General features: G+C 43.2%; 1 protein-coding gene across 1 annotated transcript; it reads left to right on the forward strand.

Annotated features, from left to right (window-relative positions):
* The first annotated feature begins 112 nt into the window (after window positions 1-112).
* On the forward strand, window positions 113-19,076 carry LOC308115953 (protein crumbs homolog 1-like). The gene is made up of 9 exons (XM_080473838.1): window positions 113-294; window positions 867-1,832; window positions 6,034-6,584; window positions 6,712-6,877; window positions 7,910-8,861; window positions 10,393-10,437; window positions 11,138-11,260; window positions 11,721-11,847; window positions 17,953-19,076. Exons 1-9 carry the CDS (start codon window positions 246-248, stop codon window positions 18,169-18,171), a joined length of 3,198 nt encoding a protein of 1,065 aa, XP_080329964.1. The 5' UTR covers window positions 113-245; the 3' UTR covers window positions 18,172-19,076.
* The last annotated feature ends 1,981 nt before the right edge of the window (window positions 19,077-21,057 follow it).

The following is a 21,057-nucleotide window of genomic DNA, read 5'->3' on the forward strand; positions in this document are numbered from 1 at the left end:
CTGAGAGTTGTGTTCTAAAAATCGACTCCCTGCCCCTCGCGGTGGCACTGACTCAGTGAAGTCGCCAAATAGCATTAGCGTAATCCTCCAGGATCTGGCTTTACTGGTCTCCTGACTGGAGCTATTCAGCCCTCGGAGAAGGAGACAGCGAGCAGATCTGTGGCGGGATGGCCTGTCCACACACTAACTAATATGGTGTAGTCAGACAAGTGTGGGGCTGTGGTGGGGGAAAACGTGACGGCATAATGTGGATCCCCGCACCATGGATTTGGGGGATTTTGTTGCTTGGAACAGGTAACGGGAATATTTGTTTTCATAGTACTAGGTGTTGAGCAACGATTACATAACAGGTATTAGGTTCTTGCCGTTCGCTCACTGCAATATCTTCTGCTACGTTGCAGTGTGCTATGTAACTATATGCTCAAAAATCAAGTTAATCTTTAAATTGGCAAAACAAATTGAACATGCTCATACCTTCTGTTGCCTAACGGGAAGATTTTTTATGGACAAAAAAAAAAAAGAAGGAACAAAAACCACAATAAACAAGAATAACAATGCGTATGTTAAAATAAACAACAGACCTTAAAGTTTTACAGTTTTAAACAGTGGATCCAGTTACCAGGACAAATAAGTTTTAGTTTCATGTTGGACTGTGGTAACACCACCACAATGTACTGGATGAACATGGAACATTTTTGTGAGGCAACGAAGAAGAACATATTTAAAAAATTTTGTAAATTTAGAAAAACCATTTGGTGAATTGTCAGCTAAATATAAAATTTTTCTCAGTGAACAGAGTTTTTTTGGTTTTTATCAAATAGTCAAATTGATTATTAAAATAATGTATTACATTGTTCTGTTTTCAGGATCCCTCTGCCAAGAGGTAATAAACCAGTGTGACCCCAGTCCATGCCAGAATGGGGGGAAATGTGAGAGCCGTGTTGGAGGCTACCGCTGTCACTGCCTCAGACCGAGCCATGACGGAATCCTGTACAGTGGAGAAAACTGTGATGTGAAGTTAGTGGGCTGTGAGGGCCATGAATGCCAGAACCAAGGCACCTGCTCTCCATTCCTATTGGACGGGACTCATGTGTATACCTGCACTTGCTCACCTGGATTCACGGGACATCTCTGTCATGTTCCCACCACATTTTCCTTTGAGCGCAAAGGCTACTTGCTGCTGCAGAATCCCCTGGCGGATGTTGAGATGGCCTGCAATATCACCCTGAGCTTTAAGACTGTTCTGCCCCGAGCCCTGTTGTTCCAGCGTAACACGCGGGGGCTTCTGCTCAGGCTGGAGCTGGAAGGAGGGCAACTCCTCCTCACCCTGACAAGGGAGACCTCTGCTGGGGCTGAGGCAGAGAGCCCCATCCAGGTGCTGGAGCTTTTGCACAATGTCACAGATGGGCAGTGGTATTCTGTGGAGGCTGTTCTCAGAAACTGGCTACTCAGTCTCAAACTGCTGAATGATGCCAAGGGGTGTGCAACACAGTCGTGTCACAAGGTGGCCCCCATCATCAGCAGTGTGGTCGAACATGTGTCACCTCCTCAAAACACATTTATTGGAGGAATACGTCAGGGCTCCAGCAGCCCCAATGCCTATACTTCCCTCCCTGGATTCATAGGCTGCATGCAGGATGTGTTTGTGGACTGGCAGCTCATCGTCCCCGAGGAATGGCTGAGCGATTCTGCTGTTAATGTGTCCCCTGGCTGCAGCCACAGGGACCGCTGCCTAGATGTGCCTTGTCAAAACAGAGGACAGTGTGTGAACCTGTGGCAGAGCTACCAGTGCCAGTGTACAAGGCCTTACGAGGGGGAAGACTGCGAGGAAGGTATGCTTGCAACTTTGAAATGATAAATCACAAACATATAAAACATTTGACACTTTTATCGAAAGTCATTTGAACCAGCTGTTCTTATACAACGTGCAAAAATCCCTTTAAAAGATAACTGCCTGAGCACTACGATTGAGAACTACTGTGCAAATACTCTAGGCAAAAGGTTACAATTCTTTCAAAAATGTGTGATAATAATCAATTTTATCATCTAGAAAAATACTAATTGAAGAGTCCAAAGGAAATCAAATCATATTTACTGTGTGTAACTGCTTGCCCTCAGAACAGCCTTGATTTCTCTATCCTTAACTGATACTACTTGACAACAGTTCAAATCTTTAAGGTCTAAAATGTGAGACTTCCTCATACCTGGTACACTGATAAATTCCATGTTTATCTGTTTGTGTTGTTTATCACTTCCATTAAATTATGAGTGGTGTACAGGACAGGAGCTGCAGAATGATTGTGGGGTATTTTAATTTTTTTTAAATAATTTGATTAAGTTCATTAACCATTGGCAGATATATAGCAGTAGCAATGTGGATCGGGTCTCCCCCAGTTATCACCAGAGAAGGGTCAGGAAGAATCAGAGACATAGGTGGAGGGTAAAACCTTCCATTATTTCATCAAAATACACATTTTGCAGAACTAATTTATTAATCAGGATAAATGATCATTCTGAGGTAAGATTTAGCGCATTTATTGTTATATTATTTGCAGAGTATGGGTAGAGTACTTAAAAAAACTAATTGAGTATTGGTATTTAGTGTATTATTGCTCAAGTAAAAGTAGAGTAGACATCCACTTGAGTAAAAGTATTAAAATATTTCTATTCAAACCGACTCAACTAGTAATTACCAATAAGTCGTTAACACTAATAAATTACTATGTGAAAATTCATATTTCCAACACATTTGTGTCAGATGATCTTTTTTTCTTACTATTGACACCTTGTACACAACACAGCACTGACTAGACAGCATGAATTTAAACATATGGGTGTATGTATATTAAGCAAGGTACCACTAAATGATAAAACACTGTATTGAAATATGTAGTTTTACCTTGTTTAAGTTCATTTTAACAGTTAACTTGACTGTTTTAACATTTTCTGGACCTTGGGTCAGGGTTACCAGATGTCGGTTATAAATTCATGACGATCTTGGATTTCATTGTATTTCAAATGTCATGGCACATTGCGTAGAATATTAAGGTAATTTGTTGTCTGACAAGTAATCTCCAAGAGACTGCCCAGCTCCACTGCAAACAAACCCAAAACAAAATAAACAAACATACAAAAAAAAAAAAACCTACTAAAGTACTACTATACTACTGTGATCATAAATAGTCAGATATAGCATAGTATCAGGCAAATGGACATTGGAGCAGGATTTTCTTTAATACTAAGATGTCCACAAAATGTAAAACAGTGCACTGATATAACAGTAAACACAGTCAGAGATGTTTTTTCAAAGCATTTTCAGCCCAAAGTATGTCTACCAATGCAATGGGATGATGCCTCTGCTTTTCACGGATGATGTTGTGCTCTTGGCACCATCGCATGAGTTGGTCCGGCATGCCTCGGAATAATTTGCCACCGAGCGCAAAGTGTTTGGGATGTTGGTCACCACCTCCAAGTCTGAGTCCATGGTTTTGTCATGGATATATATGGCATGCCCTCTCCAGAGAGAGTGATATAACAGATATCTACTGTACTCAGAATAAATCAAGAAGCATAAAAGTTGAAGATCCATCCATCTTCTCTACTTTATCACCTTCGAGATGGAAAGATGAGGTGGTATATAAGATTAATAGACTGTAAATGGAAGGTGGATCTCTATGAAAAGATGAATTTTGGAGAATCAAGCATCAGTGGAAAAGCTTGTACCAAAATATCTTATGATTTTATCTCATCAAAACTATTAAAGAGAAAATATAAGCAAATGTTATTTGATAATGGCAAAACAAATAAGGCCCGCCACATTTCATTCCCACTTTATTCACGTTGGTATGGATCTTAAAGGAATGCTCAAGAGGCTTCAAAACTGGTTTTAGCTTCATTCACGTGAAGCTTGGACCCAGCACACGGCGGAAGGTGTGCAGGTAGACTTTAGGAGAATCTGCGGGGTTACTCAAGCCTAATGTCTTCAGTAAGTAATTAAATGACATCCTCAGCAGGTAATACATAACAGAAGTTAAGGATTCAGAGATGAAGCTAATCAAAAGCCTCGCCAAAAGACAGAGGCAGAGATCCGCTTATCCTACGCACCGGATTAGGGATATAAAGGATTCTATTTTAGAAATAGTCCGAACATCCAAGGAAATGCTGCACTGTTCAGCTGACGACAGACGGCCGTGAGAAATACATGATAAGCATGTTTTGGCTGCAGATTCTCTGAAACTTCCCCTTTCTTCTGTGGCTATTTTGTAGGCGTCAATCAAATAAAAGATCACAGATGCCTAATGGGATGATGGAAATCACGTTGACTTTACACCTGCTCCAAATATATACACACACACACACACACACACACACAATCTGGAGTGTTTGTGAGCTTCTATATGACCGGTTTGGTCAATGCTGATGACAAACCCACAGCGGAAAGTGCTGACAGGGGACACAGATGACAGACTTCATGAGGGCTGGTGGCGACTTCAATTTCCCCTGCATATGTTTGGCGGTACAGCGTGATCTGCTCGGATGTCTTTTCCTTTGTCACATAAGATTCTTTTAAAACCAGTTTGATGATGGAGTTTCCAAACATATCATATTCAAGTAGACATGGAAAGAATTCCTTTTACATCCCTCCACTGGAGCTAAAACCTGACAAGGAGTAAACTGTTTGAGCAGACTTGTATTTTGTAATCTCATTTATAAGCCCTGCTTTCGTTTTTACTACAATAACATTATGTGACGAATTATATTGAGAAGTCATTTGAAATCTAAGTTGAGGTCATTAGAGCTGGATAAAATGCTGGTTACACTCTGAACACATTCACAGTCATATGCAGGACTAACAGACACACATGACCGCTTAGATCTAATCCACTAAATAATCCGGGAGAAAACTTACTCAGTCAGAGCTGGACCACAGATGTGAGCCTTGTTATGTTTTGTCAGGCGAACCAGTGTTAGGATTAGGTTAGGTTATGTCTTAATGCATGACAGTAAGCCCACTTTTTTAAACTTGAGTGATCATTCCCACATCCGACACTCTCAATACGAGCCTCTATAACCTTGAAGAGCTTTCAGCAGTTTACATTAAAAAGGTTTTATAACCTGCGCTTCAATGAATATTGATATAATCTTTGTGCATTCATTCATTTATTTCTGCTCTGTATTATTATCGCTAATGTGATTTTTTTTTGGACTTGATGCGAAGATTCAAAGCCCAAATCCAAATGAGATCAAATCAATCAATTAAATCTAAAGTATATAACTTCCAATCATTAGTATTGGACTAAAGGTGTTGCCACGGGTTGTTGAGTTTAGTTTTTTTGTTTGCAGGTTGGGCTTGGGCAGACCTTTTTATTTGTAAACAATATGAATATTGTCAATGAATGAAGTTCCTGTCCTGGTTCGTCTGTGTGAATCTCACTCTCTCCTTCAACGTCCCGAGCCCAATGAGCCAATCCCATAACACACTATATGTAATTACAAAGGGACATGGACTTAAATGAAAACTGATTTCAGAAAATAATAATTCCTTACATTGACAGGGATACTGTTGGACTTTTGTGTTTGGGTGTATTTTGTGTTCTGGTATCGTGCCAATAGGTATTGTAATCCTGCCTCACAAAATATAAAGACAAGGGATTATTTCATATAATTCTACAGATTTTTAAACTCTGTTTTTTTGGGGGGTTTTTTAATTCTTGAAAACAGATTATTTCAAGAGTAATAAAACATGCTGAGTAACTTCTAAGAGGCTTATTGGAATCGGGGTCTGTGGTTACATAGACAGATCGGCGATATCAATCTGTTCAACAAGAAAGTTTTGATCTATGGAGAGGAGGCATACTTTGTATAAAATAAAATACTGTCATCTTTACGTGAACCTTTAGTATCATTTATGTATTTTGAGTTCAAACCAAATATTGTTTTAATTGGAAATTAAAATGTGGTCACCCTGTGGCTAAAGTTATCAATCAATCAACTCACCTTTTGTGTTATTTTTACTCTTTTCTCTCTTTACAGAACATGTGACTGCTCGCTTTGGGAACGAGGACTCCCACAGTTATGCGGTGTTCACTGTCACCGATGACCTGGGTCACAACCTTTCTATCTCCCTCTTCCTCCGCACGCGGAGGACGGGCGGTCTTCTTTTGGCACTCACCAGCAGCAGCAGCCACTTCCTGCACATGTGGCTGGAAGAGGGCAGAGTCCTGGTTCACCTTAATAACTCTGAGATCCTGAAGTCAGACAGTGCTGTTGACGATGGAGAAGTCCACTTTGTGAGTGTCGAGCTGGATGACGGTCATATGACACTGTATGTGGCATCTCAGAAACAAGGTGAAATGGAGGTTGGGACAGTCGGTATCCAAGCAGGCGACTCTGTGTATGTGGGCGGTCTGCTGGAGGAGAGGGCGACTTCAGGGTTTGGGGGGTTTTTCAAAGGCTGTATTCAGGACCTGAGAATCAATGACGGGAGGCTGCAGTTCTTCGGGCTGGACACTTCCGTGAGATCCTATCCTCTGGACCTCATGGAAAATGTGACCGCTGGCTGCTCTGGGGACAACACCTGCAGTGTGAGTGGACAATTTTTTAGCACGTTAGCATGTGGAAAAAAAAAATGATAAAGACGAATCAGTCATGTTAATGCTATTTTTGTCTTCAAATGAGATGAAACTAACTTTATTTGTTCGTCATCCTCAGAGAAATCCATGTCAAAACGGTGGAATTTGTTACTCAAAGTGGGACGACTTCAGCTGTGCGTGCCCCCCCAGTACAGTAGGGCGGCGCTGTGAGGAGGTGCAGTGGTGTGAGTTGTCGCCCTGTCCTACAGACGCAGAGTGCAGGATACTCAATCGAGGATATGAATGTAAGTGGTAGTGAAAAGCAGTGCTACTGATTTTCTAAGTTTTTTTGCTCAAATGTAATATTTACACTTTGTCCAAAATCGTAATGACTAAAGGAAAGAGAATAAAGTTGGTTCTTCCAGATAATAGTGACAGGCTGAATGGGGTCGCATCAGAGCAAGAAAATCACAGGTTTCCAAGCTTAGCTGCCTGTTTATGTAGAGTTTGGATGTTCTCTGTCTGTGCTGTTTTGTTCATTTTTTCCAAGAACGGTGTTTACCCCATGCAGTCCCAAAAAATATATGTGTGAATGTGAATGCGTGTGACTGTGATTTTGTTTGTTTACTGTGTTGTGGTGGCTGGGTGACTTGTTGGAGGTGTACGCTGCCTCATCTGGATTGATGCCAGCCCCCTTTTTCCCACAAGTTAGATAAAGTCATTTAGCAGATAGATTGATGAATAGAAATCAGGCCCCGTTTACACAAAAACGAGTGCCCACTAATATTTAACCATTATTTGTATACTAAACGTAGTATTTGGAGTATAAATAAATACATTACCATAACATTGATCCTTCAGTCTTCTATACTGTTTCCAATTGAGGGTCAGTGGGGATGATCCCAGCTAACTATTGATGAACGCAGGACACACTCTGGACAGGTTGTCCATCACTGGGCAAATACAGAGACAATCACACATTTGAATATTCACACAAAAGCATATTTAAGGTCATCAATTAACTTCAAATGCATGGTTTTGGACTTCGGGAGGGAAAATAACACACCAAAGGGGAACATGCAAACTCATGCGAAAATTAATCATGCGACAGTACCGCCACACTTCATCCTCAATCCGACACATTTATGGGAAATATCAATATGATTTTGTTTATTTCACACATCACTTCCAAGTTGTTTCCAAGACTTCAATCATTACATTAGAATGGAGTCCAGTAAGACTTCGATCAAGGGTCTCCCTCTTTAGTTTGTGGGGATTGTTTATTAAGGTTGATAGTTGGGCAGATTGGAGGTTAAACAGATCCTTTCCTATTCCAGGTTACGCCAGTGCAACCTTCCTGAATGAGAGCACTGTGATGACCTATCGGGGAAATGGCTTCATATCACGTAACCTGACTAACATCTCCCTGAACCTGCGCACAAGGAAGCGCAACGCAGCTATTCTTCACGCGGAAAAAGGCTCAGCCTTCATCACAGTCTCTGTCCAGGACGGCCTCCTCTTCATGGAGCTTCAGAGCGCCTCCGCAGAGGACGGCAATGTGACGGGGGAGGACGGTGGAGTCAGGAGTGTGTCCACGGTCAGTCTCAGCAGCAGGAGGCCGGTCAGCGATGGCGAGTGGCACAATGTGCACTTGTTTATGGCCGCACCGTGGGCACAGACCTCTCGGTGGACATTGGTGTTGGACGAAGAAGTAGAAGAGGCCAGTACCTCCAGGAGTCATGGAGGAAACCTGAACTTCCTCAGACAAGAGGTGGACATATTTTTAGGGGGCCTGGCCCCTGATGCTGGCTGGTCCCTGGCTGGTTGCCTGGACACTGTGGAGCTGGGTGGCATTGCTCTATCTTATTTCACTTCCTCTGATGTGAACCTCCCACGCCTCCAGGAAGAGACATTTATCCGCCTGTCGCTGCATTCGCCACTTGTGGGCTGCAGTGGGGCCTCCGTGTGCGAGCCCAACCCCTGTCTGAACGGGGGAGAGTGCCAAGACCTCTTCAATACCTACAACTGCAGCTGTGCAGAGGGCTGGGCTGGGAGGCACTGCAACTTCTTCAGGGACACCTGCGCTTCCAACCCCTGCGTTCATGGCAACTGCAGCGTCAACGGGCTGACCTACGAGTGCACCTGCGAGTTTGGCTATGCCGGCGTGGACTGTGAGGAAGAGGTAGACGTGTGTGAAAACCACCTGTGTGCCCATGGAGGCACCTGTCTGCACGGGCCGGACCGGTACGCCTGCCTCTGTGCTGAGAACTACACTGGATCTCTCTGCAAGTAAGTCCAGGCGTCACAATCCCTCCTCAAAACAGCTTGTGGCAAGTTACTACGATGTATGGATAGCTCAGTGTTTCAGACCTTCTGCAGGACAGCAATGAAATGTGTCCACAGACAATGGTTTTCATAAGTGTTTAAGCACCCATGCAGTGATTTACACACTCTAATAGTCATGACATTCATGCAGCAGGGTTGAAAGACTTTCCACTGGTTGTTTTTGACCTGATCCTATTAAGTATAATGATTTACTGAATGTTTGGCAAGAATATGGACTGTATTGGCAAATATCAAATTGCATGAAAATGTCCAATGAGAAACATTTGTTTGCGCAGTCTTTCACTGTGTTATTTAATGTGGAGCTTGACTTACATTTTGAATTGTTGCAAGATTTGCCTGCACACATTTAACAATATAGTGAATTTACCATTAAACTAATAATACATTTTAAAAAAAAATCAGCTTCTCTGGCTTTGGAATTATACAACTTGTGGTTCCAACTTCAAACTGTGTCCATTTAAAAAAAACAAAAATCAACATAGATTTAATGCATTACATTTCTGAGTTAAAGCTTTTGATAAGTAATCAACAATGATAATGATATAGGCTGGGTACATGTGGACAGGTAGCCAGTCTGTCACAGTGCAAACACAGAGACACATGCAATAATGCCTACGAGCACATTGCATCCACTCATTCATCTTAAATGCATGCTTGTGGTAAACCCACACATGGAGAACATGCAACGACCACATAATGATAATTATGGGTGGATTTTTCTTTCTGTATTTGTATTTAAAGCAAGATGTTATCTTTTTGGGAACTGCGGTTTTCACTCGTGAAGTGAAAAGCAGAGTAAAATCTACTATATAGCGTCACCATTTTGTGGTGACCAAAAGAGACGTATATAGCTGAGCAGAGACGAGACGATCTTACTCTGAATATTTCATGACTCTCAGATGACTTCCCCTTTTTTTTTTTTTCCAAGAACGGCACAGAAAGCTTAGTTAGCAAACATGAAACACACAAATAAATGCTCCAAAATTGCACAGACAAGGGACCGTGGCACAACACAAACAAAATCCTTCACTGTAAATGTCTCTACATCTCTGCCTCTGTTCAGCATTTCAACCACGCCTGCAGTGAGCCTCTCAGAAGCTGCATTTCTATTCTAGTGTCAGCCAGAAAAGGCCTCAGTCTGCTGTGGTGTCTCACTACACAAGGCGCTCTGGTTCAGCGCCAGTTTCTTTCCCCTGTCATCTACCGTTTGCCTCGGAGAACCAGCAGGGGAACGCCTCGGAGCATTTATCCTGTAAACACACAGCCTTTTGCATTTTGCCTCTTTTGCACAAGGAAAAAAAACAAAAAAACCTTTGCAAGTGTCTCGCTAAGCAAGCCACCAGTCAAGCGTTCTCCCTTTACTGGGAACATCTCCTCTATAAAGTTTTCATCAAAATGAGTTCCTTTTGTTTGCCTCTCTTGTTTGTGCCTCTTTCTTCCTCCTTTCACCACCTTTCTTTCTGTTCCTCCACAGTGAGCGCGTTGAAGAAATTCCATGGTACATTGTTGTCAAAAATGTGTGAGTTTTTTCCCTTTTATTTTTCATGTGTTCCCAGGTGTCTGTTTCCTGTTAGATATTTGTCTCTCAAACGTCATGTAGGATGCCTCCTGTTTTTGTGTGTTCAAATGTATTCAACAAAATGCCAAGCAAAGCAAATATTAGCACTCCCTCTGACATTGTTTGTTTTAAAATGAGCCGACCACGTTTTCAAATGAGTGACAGCTGGAGTTCAAAAATGACTACCTGCATCCTGACAAAGATTCGCCTGCCAAAAATTGTACACTTTCCAAAATAAATGTGCACTCCCCAAATGGTAAAGGAACAGTTTCAAGTATCCAAGAGATACATAACATTTTGGAACAGAGCCGCTGGGCTTCAGGCAAACTTAAAGGTTACCGAGGCCAAAGAAAGATAGTTGACTTTTTCATTGCTGTACATGTGATTTGACATCCCACCGGTAAACGGTTGCCAGAGGTCTTTAATCTCATTAGCCTGGTCGCCTCCTAAGCCTCTTTGTCTCCCCAATGGGGAACAGTCGGAGAGCAAACAATGCAGCTCCTGTTTGTCTGGTGCTTTTGCTTCCGGCGGGAAAGAAGCCGGCAAAAATGGCTGCACTTACTCTTATAAACACCTCAACACAGCCTTAAGTAGCAAACATGGAGAGAAACATGTGCTTATATGCTCTTATATTCTATATTGTCTGACTATCTTCTACCAGACGACCGAAGCTGCCGGTTTCTGTGTGCGGTGACGACAACAGAAATTACACCTGCTTCAATGGAGGAAACTGTACTGAGCGGGAGCTTTCCTGCGACTGTCCACCAGGATTCATCGGTCACAGGTAATAAGAAAAAAGGAAACTAGAATTAATAAGTATATATAATTAACCTTTACAAGATGGTCAAGTTTTTCATCATCCATCCATCCATCCATCCATCCATCCATCCATCCATCCATCCATCCATCCATCAGACTCACCAATGATCCCTAACATTTCAAACTCCTCTCAATAAGCCCCTATAGACCAGCAGATCAAAGCTAAAATAAACTGACTGTGTGAACAACAAATTTACAATATTTGAAGGTTTTATTTTTAAGGTTTGATGACAAAATATAGGAAAAGCAGAAAGTAAATGAATTGCGAAAGTACTTTGCTTCTTTCCATGTCTCCTTGGTGGCTCAGTACAGATGTGATATTTATTAAGCCTCCATGTGTTTTCTCAGTAATGTGACAGCTGTACAATAGTCGTTGTTGTTGTTTTCACTTTGTTTCTTTCTGGCCCGTCACTCTGTGTCTGCAGGTGTGAGCAGGAGCTGGATGAGTGCAGGTCCAACCCCTGTCTGAACGGGGGATACTGCCGCAACCTCATCAACAAGTTTGTCTGTGTGTGCGACATGAGCTTCGCTGGAGACGTGTGCCAGACGGACGTAAGCGACATTTACTTTTACGTGGCAGTGCTGCTGTGGCAGAACCTCTTCCAGCTGCTCTCCTACCTCATCCTCAGGCTGGACGATGAGCCAGAGGTGGACTGGGGCGGAAACGACTGAGTGTGTGCATGTTCCTCTGCAAGGGTCGGCACTAGTCTTTGGGGACCGTGTGAAGGAGGGAGGGACAGGCGTGTGTTAGCTGAGGAAGTCGTACGAATGACTGTAGAAGATCTGCAGTTTGATATGAACTGCAGGGGGAGGCGTCGAAGACCAGAACATCACATTCTCTCTTTAAACATCAACTTTAGAAAACCACAAAGCTCTTTTGTGCCTTAAAATGACATTTTCATAACAATAAGCACTTTATATGAACTGGCGATAGGTTCAAGTTCAGTAGAAACTAGACAGAATACATTAGTGTAAATGAGAGTGAGGCAGGTAGAACGGTGAGGAAGAAAGGAGCAGAGGTAGTGAAGGGGGATGAATCATACATACTGTGAACCACACAGAGCAATAGAGGTAAAGAAGAAGAGGGTGCAGGCGGGATGGAGACAAGTGTCAGAGCTGATGTGAAGATAGTGGAAAGAGTGAAAGAGAAGGTCCAAAAGAGCCTAGTGAGACTTCTGATGCATGATTTGGAAACAGTGTCTAAGAGACAGGAGACTCAGCTGAAGGCGGCAGAAATCAAGATGGTGAGATTTTAATCGGAAGTGACCATGACCAGCATGGACAACATATAAAATAAAGGGTTAGGACAGGAGAAGAAGAGAGGAAGACCTCAGAGGAGATTCATGGATGTAATGAAGGAAGACCTGGACATGGTTGGTGTAACAGTGGAGGAGGCAGGGGATAGGATTAGAGGCAGCCAATAGACGAAGACATAAGTAGCCACATGAAGCAATATTCTGGGAATGCAGGAACAGTAGGAGGTTTCTGTTTCTGAATGGGGATTATTGTGAAGAACAAAAAGTAAGCTGCAGGGCTTTCAAGCAACGAATTGGTGCATCATCCAGAAATGTCAAGAAATCAAATATGTAATCAAACATCTGCTCAGGTTAAAGGCTTTGTGAAGACGGGAAAGAGGGATTTTAATACATATTGACATATATTTTGCTGAAAATACTTCAAAATGAAGCGAGCGTGTGTCAAACTTGATAGATATTTTCAGTACGTGATCATGCTGGATGTGTGTCACCTGCTGCCACCCGTTTGAGCCTGATGCAGGCGCTGCAGTTGGTGCAGAGGAAACTTTTGTCAGAGCTGCATATGCATCATAATGTAGGGGGGCAGGGTGGGTGGGTGGGGGGGGGGGGGGGTATTTGGAAATTTCACTTGAAGGCTGCATTGAGAATAAAGCAGTCAGGTGTAACACCATGGTGTGTTCCATTTTACCTGGGAATATATATATATATATATATATATATATATATATATATGTAATGTACACGAACCAGTGTTTTAATGCTGTTTTTAAAGGTTTAGGAGTTATTTGACTATTTCAATGATCTGTGAATTTACAGTGTTCTTGCTAATAGAATGTGACGTAATATTTTCATTGAAAGAAAGATCCAACAAAAACACCTTTCTTGAACATGACCACGCTGTTGCAATGTTGAGATCGGCTTTGATGTGAAAATACACAAATAACAATTGTGTTAGTTATTTGTTGGAGTTTGAGGGATTAAGGAAGAATTACAACAAAAAAAAAAACATCCAAGAAATGTATTTTCTATGTCTTTGATATGTTATTAAACTTCTCAGTAAATTCCCATCATGCAGATTGATCAAATTCTGGAAAAGGGAAAGAAGGTGTGTGCGTTGTAAAGCACTGTGTGGGGAGATGAGGAGCATTATGAAATCGGAGTTATTTATAATGTTTCCCACTGAAGATATCCTGTCAGCCTCGTCTGAACTGGATTTTGGGAGCTCCACACGGATGGATTTGTGAACTATGAAAAACAGCATTGTAGTTACAAAGGCACCCAGAGGGGCTCGGAGACGACAAGACGTGCGGCTTTGTTGTTGACGTGCGTTCAGACGACTGCGCTGACTGGCTGACTGACTGACTGACTGACTGACTGACTGACTGCTGTGTGTTGTTTTGCACCAAAGACGAAGTTTCCTGTCTCTAAACCCTCCTTGTCTGAGACAAAGATATTTTAGGCCTGATTTCTCTGCCGCTCTGCTTGAGCAGTTCCCGTCAACACCCACCGTGCTGCCGTGGTCAGCGCTCCACTCACTCTCTCAATCATTGTCCTTGTGTGTCCCTCACTGTAAAGTTGTGTGTTTTGTTGTTTGTCTTTCAGTCTTCTTGTGCTTTCTTCACACTGAATATCTTGACTGTAACTTCCTGTTTGTGTACGTTTTCTCCATCATGTTCGATCTTCCTGTCATGCCTGTCCTGTCTATTAGTCTCTGTTCTCAATAAAAAAAAAAGAAAACGTTCTTTCATATCAGTGTGTATTTGTTGTCTGTCCTCTTCTCATTTCTTCCGAATACATTTCTCCACCATGATCACACTTCTAGTTCCACCTCTTCACACTTTTCCTCCAGAGGGCCAGCCCTTACTGAAGGTTCAAACCACGTCATTGATTTACTGACTGTGAAGCTGTGAGTGTGTGAGTGCGTGTGTGTGTGTGTGTGTGTGTGTGTGTGTGTGTGTGTGTGTGTGTGTGTGTGTGTGTGTGTGTGTGTGTGTGTGTGTGTGTGTGTGTGTGTGTGTGTGTGTGAGTGTGTGAGTGCGTGTGCGTGTGAGTGCGTGTGTGTCAGGTGGCCAACGCGACTCCTAACATAGACACATAATCTCATTTAGCCGGATGTATTGTGAGTGCGTCCCAGAGTAATCCAAGTTCATACACACACAGTGTTCAGTATTTGTTTGGACAGAGTTACCCTTCATGTTTTGTTTTTCAGTTTTTAGGATAACATGACTGTGAGTCGGAATCAGAGGAAAGGTCACAATTGTTCCAAGTTCAGCAGCAGTCACTGTAGGCAATGCGGCTGTGATCCCCAAAAGGTTGGCAGTTCAAACCTCTTGCCCTCCTGTCCCTTTTCAAATACCACAAACTGGGATTGTTCCCAGTGCCGGTCAAACAAACTCTGCATGAGAGTCTGTGGAGGTGAGTGACAGTGTTATGCTCCTGGAGACATTCTGGAGAGAAAATCAAGAGAAAAAGGGAGTAATGAGTAGATTTTGCATGTACAAAGGATAAATTATGTTGGTGTGGAAAGCAATATATGGAATAGGCACATCAGTGATAAATGTAAAGACTCAAATTCTATGAATCCCTTCAAACTGATGACTGAAATATAATATGTGAATATAAATCCTCACTACTTGGCATGCATGGTCATTTATTTATTTCAGACTGAGGTCCTGGTTTTTTCAGGGAGTGTGATTTTCATCTCCAGGTTCTCTACTGCTGAGACTAATGGCACACGGTGTGGAACCTCCTGAGGAAAACAGGAAGACTCTTTTATTTTCAAAGTTGAGTGGGTCGGTCCTCATATGTGGTGACGCAGCCGTCACAATGATGGGATCCATGATTGTTCACCTCATTTTATCCTTTTAATTTGTCCTCATTACATTTACATGAAATCAAGTGCCAAATTTGTATTTTGATAAAAGAAGTGCTTTTAACCTTAAATAAATAAATAAATAAATAAATAAATAAATAAATAAATAAATAAATAAATAAATAAATAAATAAATAAATAAATAAATAAGGCATACAGCCCTCACCCACAGTAGGCTGGGATTGGCTCTGCGACCCTGAACTGGAAAAGCAGGGAGGATGGATGGATGGATGGATGGATGGATGGGGCATACATACTTAAAAAAGAGACATCCTCTCCTCATCCTACTTGTGTGAAGTCGTCAATATTAACAAACACTGATTCCGGTTGGAGAAAAGAGGTTGAGCACATCTTGTATGAAAGAGTGTCACCTGACTTTTCAATGCAGGAATATGAAGTGGCACTCATCCCCTGCACAGCTGCCTTCTCTTTTCTGTTTGATATTTTTCAAGTCTGTGTGAATAAGTTAGTGTGTGTGTGTGTGTGTGTGTGTGTGTGTGTGTGTGTGTGTGTGTGTGTGTGTGTGTGTGTGTGTGTGTGTGTGTGTGTGTAGCTCGCAGTCACACGTAGACCTAATGGAGAGGAAAGTGGGGACGGAATGGGAGGCAGTTTCTCAGTGTCGGCACTGATGTGGCCATCCTCTGAGGGAGAAAGGAGCAGATCGGGGAAGAAATCTGCTGTGCCAGCAGAAAAGCAGCATCTGGCGCTGAAGTGCAGCTTCAGCAGAGAGCTGGTGGCATTCACAGAAGCTCGGTCTGCTTCACAGAAACATATGAGGGCAGCTTATCTGGCATGCATGCATGACACACACACACACACACACACACACACACACACACACACACACACACACACACACACACACACACACACACACACACACACACACACACACACACACACACACACACACACACACACACACACACACACAGAGCAGGTTGATAATGCTGACAGCAGAGAAGCATTGCTGCTGTCTCTGTGTGCGTTGCTGCTCAGCCGAGGCTTCAGGGTGGCCCCGCCGTGTACCTCAGAGACTGGTTAGTTAGACATCTCTGAGCCGGTGTGTGTGGCAGTTGGTGACTGATGGCGGGTCCTGGCTGCAGGCTGCTCCGGCTCGCTTGTGTCACACTCGCTCTGACAGCCAACTGTGCTGCAGTGACAGGTAAGCACTTTCCAGGAGTCAACAAAGAACCTGTAGCGAGGGAGAGGAAAGTCTGATGTCTGCAGCGTCAAGCACAAGTGCACGAGTTATTTTTTGCCCCGAGATATGGATGGTTGTGTTTTTTATTAGAATTATGTTTCCATGTTGATTGCTGAGTGTAAAGTTTGCCGACTTCTGAGATTATCTTTCATAGCCTTCTGTTAACTGACAGGCACAGTGAGCAGATTTCGTCATGAGGATGCTGTCAGCAGGATTTTTAACTGTTGTCGAGTGAGACTTACGGCTGTTGTGCTGTTTGTAACCTTGTAGCAGCCTCCGAGAGAGTCACCACTCTCACGCCAACCAGAACCACTGATGTAAGTGCACCTGCTGCTCCGTTTCTCAGCTGCTCATTAATAAGCGTTAACAATCACTCACCTCTTCCACTTGGAGGCTTCACTTCCTCTCGATTTGCTGGGGTTTGATTTGGTGACAGACGTCTGTGTGAGCGGGATGCTGTGTGTGTCGTCACCGGTGAAGCTGCTTGGTTGTGTGCGAAGATCAAAGGGGCCACAGGGCTGCAAGTTAAACATGAACGTTAGCAGGATTCACAAGTCATTAAAGTGTCTGGATACAAATCAGACACCTCGTGTAAAGCAGCGTTTCTGATTTAAGAGAGTTTTGTTTGTGTGTGTGTGTGTGTGTGTGTGTGTGTGTGTGTGTGTGTGTGTGTGTGTGTGTGTGTGTGTGTGTGTGTGTGTGTGTGTGTGTGTGTGTGTGTGTGTCTTTGCATGAGCTATTTCGGGTGCACGAGTATGTCCCTGGCCGTGTTTGTTGTGTATGTGCTGCTGAGATCATCAGGCAGTATTTTGCGTGTGTGTGTGTGTGTGTGTGTGTGTGTGTGTGTGTGTGTGTGTGTGTGTGTGTGTGTGTGTGTGTGCGTGTGTGTGTGTGTGTGTGTGCGCGTGCGTGCGTGTGTGCGCGATCCTTCACAGACGGCACGTGCTCCATACAGCTCGCGGGTGGCTGCCGTGCTGGCACCGTGTCTGGTCGGCTTGGCGATAGTGGTGACGCTGGGGCTGGCGCTCGCCGCAGCCAAACTGCGAGAGCGGCGGCAGACGGAGGGAGGTTTCGGTCCGTGGCAACTCCAGGCTCCTGGTGGTCGCAACCCACCTGCTGAGCTGGGAAACACAACCATTAGCACTTTGGCAGAACGCGTGGAGCGCCTCGTGTAGTGTAGAGGAGTCAGGAGAGGAAGCGTGTGAGAGTGTGTCAGGAAGTATCTGTGTGAGTGAGCGAGTGATAGAAATAAACCAGACAGCATCTATAATTCATATCTAATCCGTCTCTGACTCTGACTCTGCCTCTCTCCTGCTTCCCTTCAGCTGACCTCGGGGGCTTTGACCTCTGACCTCTTACTCTCCATCAGTCTGGCGTCTGTCATGCTGCTGCTGGTTCTCATCCTCATCTCTGTCGGCCTGGTGGTGGCGCTGAATCGCCGTGCAACCCACGGCACCTACAGCCCCAGCCGGCAGGAGAAGGACGGATCGAGGGTGGAGATGTGGAGCATCACACAGCCGCCCCTTGTGGAGAGGCTGATCTGAGCTGCAGGCCGCGACTTCAGAGGGATGATCGGGTTGTTTACGGAGGGAACGCCATGACATAGTCAAGAGTGGTCAGTTTCAGTCGACTCTCTGAGACCTGCAGGGAAACAGTAACTTGCTGCCGTTTATCTTAATTTGCATGGAAGCACCTGCAGGAAGCCGCCGTTTTATGTTGCTGCTCATTTGAGGAGCTTCATCCATCTCCCTGCGATGGTCTGCACCAGCTCACTCAGTGCACAAGTGCATCCATCAGAACGCATAGATCTGAGCTCAGAATGTATTGAGTGTGTCAGATCTTTGTGTCTGATCTATATTTCTGGGATGGAAGGAGCAGTGAGCACTGAAGAACTCTTGGGGAGACCGATCAGTTACTTCCACATTTTTCTTATTGCAAATAAATGCCAATAAAAGAGCAGAAGCAGCACCATGACTGGTGAGTGATGAAGCTGTCACTCAGTTTGAATTTGTGATTTGGACAGCTTGGAGCGCAATAAAACAATGAATTTTGATTTCACAGATAATGTGTGTTTGGTTTTCTGTCATTGGTAATGAAGCCCATGTCATCTATTCACGTGTATACTGTATATTAATCTCATCCGTTGTATCATAGATGTTGATTGGCCGACCCTTTCCGCCACACGGCTTCTTACGAAGAAAGTAAGTCTTTAAAAAGGCACGTTTCAGGACTAGTTGCAATAGTTAAAGCTAAAGAGGCCCACTTGCCTACAAACAAGACTCGTCTGTGTTGGCCAATCATTTTCTGTGTATATTCTGTACTGATTTTTATTTTTAAACTCTTGAATTTTATTTTAAAGCTGGATTGGTGCCTGCTGTCTCATCCCACTGTGCTTGAATGTATTTTATTTAAATAAAGTGTTTTCAGGAGCAACATGACACCACGGTCAGACTGGAGTTTCATTTTTATTTCTTCACAAATTCAGCTCCTTATCCTGCATGATCCAGTTCTGAGAGGCTGACAGTGGGTGAAAAGCCCCATCACAGGGCAAATTCACAGGGCATTCACATCTGCAGGAAGTTGATTGTCATCAGTTACGCTTTTTGAACAGTGTTAGAAAACTCGTACCAGCAAAAAAAACAATTAATAAATAAATTTACAAATAAGGAGAAGACGTGAACTCCATACACAGAAGAAGAACCCGAGCCGAGACTCGAAGTAGGGTTACTCTCTTTGTGTGTCACGGCCTCCTGTTTACTTTGGTTTGACTTCAATTTCATTTAAAATGACAAAAATGGCCTCATAGTCAGAACGTCACAGCATTAAAAGGAATTAATGGCAAATCAAGACCTTAATATTGACTCAAACACACCACCTTTCAGTCAATCTGCACTCGACTGCATTTTACAGGATTCATAGTCTGACTGTATGATACCGCCATGCAGGGCCGGTTCTCAATTTGTGATAAGCCCACACATCACAAGCTTTCATTAAACACAGGAGATAAAGTCAAGAATCAGAATGAAATAGACACTAAAACTGATTTAGATGTTAAAACATTCACGCTAGTAAACCTGCTGCAACCGATCCACAGGAATCCCCCTTTTGGGTCCCAGAATAATAGAATCTATTCTTCCATTTCCTGAACCACTTTCATCAAACCTATTTAGGTGCACACTACGAGAAGAGCCTGTCCAAGACAAAAATGAACAATCAATCTAATATTTTGTGTTGTGGCGTTAAAAAACATTTCTGTCACATAGCGAGAGGTTCCATGTCAGCTCTTTGGAAAGCTGTAGGAACATGGAGAGAACCTAAGCACGGACATGGAGAACATAGAAAACTCCGGGGAAAAGTCCGAAGCCTGGTTGTTTCGTTGTGAAGTGAAAGGGCTGACCACTGCAGTACCATGTGGCCTGGGCGGAGCAGCGGACGAATGCTTGTTTTATTAAGAGACTCGAGATGCATAAACATGAAACGGTATCATTTATTTTCAGTTCACAGTGCATACATTATGTGCAGTGGTACCAAGTTACTCATCAACAGCACATTAGATTGACCTCAGTTGCTTCTTCTGTAATGCGAACATGCAAGTGTGCACGGTATCAGAAAGCCGGTAAATATATCAAAGAGTTACGATACCCAACCAGGAGACCGAGGAACGAAAGCAGGCGGCTCACTGTAACATTCAAGTGTGTGTTTGAGTCTTCACACTGTTAAAAGTTGGACTTCAAAAAGGGGGCGTGGCTTCAGGAAGTGACAGTCTGGTTTCTGTTTTTTCTTGTCTGTACCTGGAGAAGCGCTGCTACATAATAAAATCGTCTCCAACTCAACGCAAAAGTTGCAATTTCAGGATCACGATTCCGATGACTCGTTTACTAACAGGCTTACCAGTGAGTACTCGTAGCCGTTGAAATGTGAATGCCCTTACAATCACTTCTTTTCCACTCTATGACATTACTAACGTGAATCAGGGTTTTTTTTTTTTTTTCCAAAGTGTGGGAGGAGGAGCTCTCGCCACAGAAAGCTGGAATCACAGTTGAAACACACTATGGTTTAAACAAACAAACAAAAAAAAGATCCACAGCTGTTAAACCTAAATAACTCTAAGTTTAAAAAAACAAAAAACAAAAAGAAAATTATTTTCTACAGCAATGGTGGCTTGTACGTTTTCCATAACTATTCTGTCCGGTCCACCACTCTGAAATCGATGGAGGCGCTAAATACTGAAATAATACCAAAGGAATAAACCTCATCTGCAAAACAAAACTATAGCGAACGGCACAAACAGGTACACACATGCAGCTACAACAGTGAGCATTGTACCAGGTAGGAGCACGTGTCAGTCTCGCCTCATCTTCATTACAAGTTGTCCAATGCTTGCGAACATGAGCGGCTACATGGAGCATTTCGTTAATATTCTCTTTTCC

This window comes from Lipophrys pholis (genome assembly GCF_963383615.2).
Source record: "Lipophrys pholis genome assembly, chromosome: 10".
Taxonomy (NCBI): domain Eukaryota; kingdom Metazoa; phylum Chordata; class Actinopteri; order Blenniiformes; family Blenniidae; genus Lipophrys; species Lipophrys pholis.